Genomic DNA, 8325 nt, shown 5'->3' with positions numbered 1-8325 from the left:
TAAAATGTTTATATCAAAGGTATTAAAATAAAAATGATTTATTTAGAATGTCACATGTATAAATTTATAAAATGATTGCTTAAATTTAAAAAAAAAAATATTGAAATGCATATCCAAAAATAAACTCTCAATCTCATTTATCGAAACTCCCAACAACACATGAACTATATGTATAATTATTGAATGAAAAAGTTTTCAAACAAAAGTAAATCATAAACAAAATTTATTCATATATAAAAAGACTCTACACCAAATATCTTTGACATATGAACTTAACACCCATAACATCAAAAATACAAAATATAAACTAGACGGACATATGAAACAGATATATGAACTCAACTCAACACCAAACAAAATCCTTGATGTATTGTATATGTATAAAAAAAATATGTATCTTGCTTGGCTATTAAGTTATTTTTATGCGCTTTTTTTTTTAAAAAAAAAAAAGTAAAAAAGGCTATTTATCACTTTTTACTCCACTGTTCAATTTGGATACTTTAAAACGAGTATATCTTAATGAATAAATTACTCATTAGATATGAAACATTATATAGCATCAATACGAAGTATTTTCAAGTGAAATTAATTATTTTTATTACCTGTCATTTTAATTAAATTTTTTTAGTAGAATAGGTAAGATTTAATTTTCATTATAGCTCAATTGGTTAAATATACTCCACAAAAATCATAAATATAAAACACCTCCATATCCTCACATATTTAACTCTAGAGTGACAAAATTGCAACAAAAAAAACTTAAACGACAACTGAGAACCAATGGCAATGTAAAAATTCACTTCATTGAGAATTATCGAGTAAAGCTTTCTACCTTTTATTTTGAATTTTGTAGAAAAAAAATTAATACATTATCGAATACATTCATAAAAATGAAAAATTATTTCAAACGGTAAAACGGTTGAAAATATTTATTTTGATTCATTTTTCTATATTTAAAGATAGTCAAAAAAATAAAAACAAAAATAGAACAAAAACCAAAAAATAATCATTACCTTCTAGGAAAACGGACCAAACAATTTCTAATTGAATTGGTTTATTAAAACCCTATGTTCATGTTGTAGATGCAGATCCAAAATTTCTATAGTAGCCTCCTAAAACCTGTAATTAACATAGTGAAAGCTTAGAAACCAAAAACAAATCATCATGAAAGCTTCTTCAGCTCAAAGATACTGAATCAGAATCAAATTCCCATTACAGACTTCGGCTCCTCCAAGTATAGAGCCCTCTTAGCTCTCAAATATCTTCAAAACGATGAACTATCTTGATAGTCTTTTCATGCATCTGATTCTTTACCCGACACAGTGGAAGCTAACCTCTTACAAGATGTTAAATCACAAACAGAGAATCTGCTATTATCTTCTTGATAAACTGAAAAATATTCAAATCGCAGCACATGATCAGAGTGACATACCGACGTTGGGAAAAAAAAAATATACAATGAGGCTACCACAATGTGAATGCATTTTAATAACCGTTGGATGTAAATTAAAAAATATGCATGCCCACTGATCACTATATACAAAGTCGAAGTACTTTTGAGTTTCTCACTCATAATCCAACCAGTCTAAAAACTGTTAGCTGCATTGGGATGGCCTCATCGTAATCTTTTGATGTCAGATATCCACGATCAACTTCTCATTGATGCATTGGCAAAGCATAGAATACCAATCTTTTAGCAACACCTTCTGGAAAACCAATTCTGCACATATGGTTGGATGGTTTCATTTTGGTCGAACCAAATATGCTGCCCATATTTCATCTGCAGGTGGTGGTGGTTGAACCCAATGTCCTGGTATTCGACTGCAAAAAATTTCATAGGGGCATTCAATTAACATAACTCTCCCACCTCTCTAGGCCACGGATGACATCGAAGGGAGGAATGAACAGGGAACAACTAGAAGAAACTGTTGAGGTTTATAAATTAGAACACTCGAGAAGCTATTGTAGCTACTTGTAAAGTATTCGTTAGGACGGTGGCGTTTGTTGTAAATTTGTGATGTATTCATGGAAGTTCAAATATGATTAGCAAATCGTTCTCTAATGGAAACTTATCCAAAACTTGTTAAGAGGAGTAACTAGAGTAAAGAATCGCATCTTACCTTCCTCCAGGTCTTATAAATGCATCCCACGATCTTCTCACCTGCACACAAAGCGGTAATAGTTGTGGTTCAAAAATAAAGGGCGTTATTGGTTTCTTAAGGAATGTTTCAGTATCACAAAAATACTTTAATCAACACAGTAATCGGATTTTATGTATGTCAGTAGCAATGAATGAACCAAGGGGGCATTTTGAGTAAGAACTTTGCACTTTTGCAATAGCTTCAGACCTATGTTTAGTATGTAGTAGGTTATAATTTAAATTACTTATCTCATACTACAAATTTGTTAATTCCACAAACTGAAATTATAAAGCTACACCAGGCTTTTACCATCTCTCATGCTATCCTTCAGAAATACAAAACCCAAACTACATGCTATAACAATTCATAGTTCTAAGACTCACTACTTTCTACAGTAAAAATAATCTAGGTTTCCCAAATTCGTGAACCAATGTTATACTGTAATTATTTCAGGAAAGCTAAGAAAAATAAACTTTCTTCTGAAAATGCTATAGGGAAGATACAGTGAGAAACACTTACTCCCAAATTCAAGGTTGGACACAAGTTCAAAATATGCACCAACAGCATGAATTTCATGAGACTATGCCACAAAATTCTGCAATAAGTGAGAAGCGCAGAAGTAATTACTGCAATTACCTCAATTAACGTGCCCATATCAGTGTTACTTCCATAATAATAATGATAGAACTCCATCGGTAAGTTGACTGCATAATCATACATTCTTCCATAACCTTGTACTTCTCCAAACTGTTTCCCAGGCTCTTTATCAGTGCTGGTGTTGGAGATCTTATCATCTGCACTCGCAGTTCTTTGATCATTTCTTTCTTCAGACCCGTTGGTAGCACTAGCTGGATCCCTTGATTCAGGATTATAACTCGGAATAGTCTTCCTAGACACCTCTGCAGTAGCAATGGCGTCCTTGGCAGCATCAGTATCAGCTGCAGCAAGGGCTTGACGTTCCTCTTCCTCAACTGCAGCTCGAACCTTCTCTAGAAACTTATCATCCTCCTCAGGTAGAAAATGACCTGGTCAAAATATTGCCAACCACTACTATCATTAGGCTATAACCAGACCCAAGTGTCAAAATTTCTTTGCTCGGAGGATTCAAAGGTACCGTTCCATATAGAGATGCAGAATACTACTTTAACTAGTACACATATCGATACATAAAGAGGGCAACTTAATGATAGAGAAGGTAATGAGAACTCATATCAGCAATCCTTTTTTTCCCTTTTAAGTAGGAAAAAAATATTTTCATTGGCATAGTGAAGTTAGAAAGAAAATAGTCCCAAGGAACAAACTAAACCTCAAAATCTCAAAGTACCCAATAATTAATAAATGCAATCCAAAAAAATCAAACATATCCATTGCAACCCTGTAAATTCTGATTTACAACATTATTCCTATCCTAAAGGCCCACCAATTTTTTAAGCCTTCAATAATCACCTCAACGGAAACAACTTCTACATGCTTCTGACTAGTCGAGTAAATTAAGGGTTTGTTTGGTTAGAAATCTGGATTTGTTTTATGTTTCCAGATTTACTGAGTTTAGCAAATATGTAATTGACAGAGAACCTGGATTATGTTTCTGAAAACTATTTTCGGATTCTGTAATCCAAACAGTACAAATTCTAAAAACAACTTTTTTATGTTTTCATTGTAATCAGATTTTAAATTTTAAATTTTAAAATGCAAAATTACATTAAATAAAGATAAGATATACAATATGTATTTTTTATAAAAAAAAAATTAAAATATGCATTATGTAATGTATTATAAATTATATAATATTACAAAATAATAATTACACAAATTTATTTTAAAATAAAACAGGTTCATAAATAAATTAACAATAGTTTATTGACAATTAATATTTAGTGGATAATACAACTAGATTTATAATTTATAAATATAGTATCTAACACATTTTAACAATTGTTTAAATTCGAATCCAATTTTTAAATCTTCTACCAAATATATATATGAAAGCATGAAATACAACTATGTTTTTATTGAATCCCTTGTTTTCAGATTCTCTACCAAACAGGCCCTAGTTGTTTTTGTAGCTCCTATGTTGGAAACTTCCATAAATATTTCCAAGTTTCTCCAAGGTTTCATGGTTCTACAATGACTCTGATAGACATCTTAGATTCATCCATGCATTCCAATCCTTTCACCGTATCCTTCAAGTGTTTTATGTTCACACCATAAAAAAATAATAATAATAATAATAAAAACTTGCCAGCATGAGCAGAACTCAACAGTAAAGGCGTTGCCACCTCCCCTTGAGGTTGAAATTTTGACACCTAACCTCATCCCCCTCCCCCCGAACAAAAAGACTAGATGTACCTTTAATTGAGACGACCTTACAAATCTCTAGCACACTTTTCTATCGATGGTTTTCTTCATCCTTATAGTATAATGCTCACATCTTATTTGCTTGAAAACATGTCAATTCTAGGATTCTCAAGAAACTTTGTAGGATCTTCCCTAACTGACATGTTGGATAACTAATTGGGAGAGATAAAAGCAAAAAATCTTTCACTTTCCACAATCTTCATTCTCCCTCCCTAATTCTTTCATTAAAAAATGTTCTAAATGATTTAGTTTCAACTTTGACAATCCTTGAAGGGTATTGCCACCCAAATCCTATTTCTTGGCTTCATCTTCCTTACCCTCTCTCTCACTTATTCAATCTTCAAAGCAATCACAAACACATGAGCAACTGATAGTGAGTTCAGCAATTCAAGAACCTGAATATGTTTCACTCGTTACGTTACGGCCATTTATACAAAAGAAAACAAAGATACAGAAAATTAACAACGATTTAGATTTTGTTCTTCTATCCATCGTACTCATACACCTAATGAAGTGCCAAAGACCAAAATGAATGTAACCAATCTGCTAAACAGCACAACAAAGCACCTGCACGTTAAGAAGGATACATAACAATGCAGTTATAAAAAAAGTAAGAAATTGAACCTTGTTTCTTCAATTTTTGGATCCTGATGGAGCGCAATTCTTGCAACTTTTCCACTATTAGTGCTAGTTCAAGCTACATGATATCCAACATCAGCTAGAAGTTCATCAGAGGAGGGGAACAAAAGCAGCAAGAATAGTTTTAATACTACTGGTAATTAATTCTATTGATTCTCACCTCAGAATCTAGCTTCTTTTTCTCCTCTTTTGCTTTAATTCTTGCAATCTCTTTCATCTTCTCCACCTGAAATTTATTGCTCGTCAACAATTAACACTATTCTGTCAATACATTGTGCCAATGTTCTATAGTCCGGAGCTAGACAAGCAAAAGCACCATAGTAACCAAGTGCAAAACATGGGTGGGGGAAATACCATCAAGATTTCATTTTTCTAAAAAAACTGTAAAATGTAAATAGCTGTCAATATATTAACATCAGAGGCAAATAACCGTTTCATGAGATGAGGAAACTAAAGAATTTATATGAACACGAGAGCTGACAGCAGTTAAAAGCAGAGTTTCAATATTCAAAACAAATATAGAACAAATAGACATAGGTGTTATGATAAATATATTTCTATAAACCCAAATTTGTATCGTACTTGATGTCCTTGTGACATGACCCTGTCTATCCATAAAAATCAGGCACAACCACAAATTTGGTTACTCGTTCTGAATTTGAAATAGAAAACTATCATCCAATGGCCCTATTTCTTATTCTTCCATTTATCTCCTCAAAAAGTATTTTCTTACTGAAATATAAATGAATAAATAACACCCTGAATATTTCTATATGTCTAGAATAAGAATCAGATTACAATAGAACTCGCTTATCCAACCTAAAAAAGAAGCCAAAAAAGGACATTAAACTCTCAGCTTCCAGTGAGAGAATATATATTTTTTTAAAAAAGGGAAAAAGATCAGTTGATATTCCAACACCTTGCGTTTTGCAATATCCTTGGCAATCTCCCTGGCCCTCCATTTATCAGCCTCCTGATCAACTTGGTCAAAACTTTCACGTTCCTAAAATCTCACAATAAAAGAGAAAAAAGAAGTAAGATTACGGTAAATATGTAAGATAATTTGGGATATAAATTACCTGAATACTACCTTTGCGAGTGATTCAGCAATGCGCTTCCTCTTTTTCTTTCTCCACTGCTTATTTCTCTTGGCCTTCAATAATTTACCAGATAACTTAACTGCTTCCGAGAGACTCGATTCATCAGTAGCCAGGCTAAATGGATGAAGCTGAGCTCTCAACCTTTTCATCAAAGCAGCTGCAATTTCGACCGAACGCGATTCTTGCAACTCCGAATTAATTCTTCTATCTTTCAAGTAATCAGAAAATTCACCAATAGAAGAACCATTAGGCAGATTATCCGCACTCTGCTCGGATGAATTTCCCTCTTTAACTATCATCAACATTTCAAGCTCTTTCTGCCTATCAATATTTATACTTCAATCACAATTTAAGACAAGAGTATTTGAACTGGACGTAGTATGCCAAAAATTACGAACAAACACATACATTGACTTGGCGAGATCGAGAGTGTCTTGCAAATCCCTTAAACGATCACGCACATTCAGGTTGTCCCAGAACGATGAACATGAAGACGGCGGCGGATTCGGTGGCGGCACCGGGAACCACGGAGGTTGAGGTGCAAACTGATGCGGAACTGGATTCATTGCTACTGAAAGCAATAATCGATGAACAACAAACAAATTAAGAAGAAAAAATGTCAACTATATTAGGATAATTGATGGGAAGAATGAAACGAAGCAAACCGAAGCTCTTCCGAATTTTCTCTGTAACTTGCGAGGCTTCAGCCTTCAGCTTGTTAAAAATGATTTTTTTTTTAGATAATTGTTAAAAATGAACTTTGAATTTTATGTAAATTTTCTTAAATAATTTCTGACGATTATCAATTTTTTCTTATCCCTCAATTAAATAATTTATGCTCTGAACTTGTGGACCACAAATATCAATAAAATATAATATTATTTATTAAAAATAGATTAAACCTAATATATAAATTAACAAAATATAAAATAAGAAAATTTTCTAAATTTTCTATTTTCTCCAATTTTCATAGAATTTACTTGTGTCTTCTAGAACCTACTAAATGCCCGAGACACATGGACAATAATGTGGTAATGGATAAGTGACACATGACTAATGGACAATAATAATAGGATCTACATTACACTTAATTTAACATATTTATAATACTTCCCTTAGATATCTATTATATATGAAATATGTCTTGTTAAAGTCTTACTAGGAAAAAAATTCGCTGAAAAAAAATCTGAGTGAAAGAAAAAAAGTACATATTTCATATAATTTGATACTCTTAAAAAGTATATTTGCTCTATCTCATAGAAACATCACTTGAGATCTTTTAGTCGCCGCATTTTAATATTGTGCACCAAATTTTCAAAGATTGCGGTTGGTAATGATTTTGTAAATAAGTCTGTAAGGTTATCATTCGAACAAATTTGTTGTACAATAATGTCACCATTTTCTTCAAGATCATGAGTATAAAAAAGCTTAGGTGAAAATATGGTTTGTTCTATCTCAGTATACGTTTTTCATATGAGACAGTAGATATGATATAAAAATACTCCATATATTCTTTTTATCAGTCTCAATATGATAACCATTGCAACATATATCTTTAAAACTAAGTAAAATTCTCTTTATTTACAGAGAACAAAGCAAAAGCGTTGTCAATTGTAAATTTGTTCCTCTAGGCAAAATAAATTTTGCTTTTCCAAAACCCTTCAATTAGATTTGAGAACCTGATATTGTATTGATTTTTGCTTTCAGGATTGTCGGTTTGGAAAAATATTTTCTACTTGTAAGTATTGTACTATGCCAGACATAGATTTTCTTTACTTATTTTTTAGACACCCAACATATGAAAATTGATAGATTTCTTCATTAAAATAAAATGATTACAATAAGAAAAACAACATTTATAACATACAAAGATAAACATCTACTAAGAGAAAAAACATGGAGATGAATAATAAAAAAATAATAATATTAAGTCTAGATATTTTCAATGTCAAAAGAAACACTTGATGTTCTATTAATTCTACCGATTTCTCTTTAAAAGATTCAAAGAAGTTCGCCACATCCAAATGTTTATATGGGATGGGTCAAATATGTCATTATCCCGATATACAAAATTTACTTCCACATTT

General features: G+C 31.9%; 1 protein-coding gene across 5 annotated transcripts; it reads right to left on the bottom strand.

Annotated features, from left to right (window-relative positions):
- Positions 1–1175: 1175 nt before the first annotated feature.
- Positions 1176–7030, bottom strand: LOC120069737 (U11/U12 small nuclear ribonucleoprotein 59 kDa protein). Of its 5 annotated transcripts, none has more exons than XM_039021526.1 (9): positions 6904–7030; positions 6647–6809; positions 6229–6559; positions 6058–6141; positions 5299–5364; positions 5124–5196; positions 2778–3166; positions 2121–2161; positions 1721–1821 (listed from the first exon to the last, which is right to left on the bottom strand). In XM_039021526.1, the coding sequence occupies exons 2-9, from the start codon at positions 6802–6804 to the stop codon at positions 1743–1745; spliced, it is 1221 nt and encodes a 406-aa protein (XP_038877454.1). In that variant the 5' UTR covers positions 6805–6809; positions 6904–7030; the 3' UTR covers positions 1721–1742. The 5 variants fall into 5 exon arrangements, with proteins under 5 accessions (XP_038877456.1, XP_038877454.1, XP_038877455.1 ...); XM_039021527.1 differs by having other exon boundaries at positions 6647–6806; positions 6904–6986; XM_039021528.1 differs by having other exon boundaries at positions 1176–1821; positions 6647–6969.
- Between the last annotated feature and the right edge of the window lie 1295 nt (positions 7031–8325).

The sequence above is a fragment of the Benincasa hispida genome, unplaced genomic scaffold (genome assembly GCF_009727055.1).
Source record: "Benincasa hispida cultivar B227 unplaced genomic scaffold, ASM972705v1 Contig565, whole genome shotgun sequence".
In the NCBI taxonomy this organism is placed as follows: domain Eukaryota; kingdom Viridiplantae; phylum Streptophyta; class Magnoliopsida; order Cucurbitales; family Cucurbitaceae; genus Benincasa; species Benincasa hispida.
The sequence above is the reverse complement of the archived record's forward strand: the minus strand, read 5'-3'. Positions and strand labels throughout refer to the sequence as shown.

Coding starts and splice junctions, on each gene's coding strand:
- LOC120069737 (XM_039021526.1), bottom strand. CDS start 6,804: ATGAATCCAGTTCCGCATCAGTTTGCACCTCAACCTCCGTGGTTCCCG. Junction 6,142..6,228: donor TTGCTGAATCACTCGCAAAG/GTAGTATTCAGG, acceptor GTGAGATTTTAG/GAACGTGAAAGTTTTGACCA. Junction 5,197..5,298: donor AAAAGAAGCTAGATTCTGAG/GTGAGAATCAAT, acceptor GATATCATGTAG/CTTGAACTAGCACTAATAGT.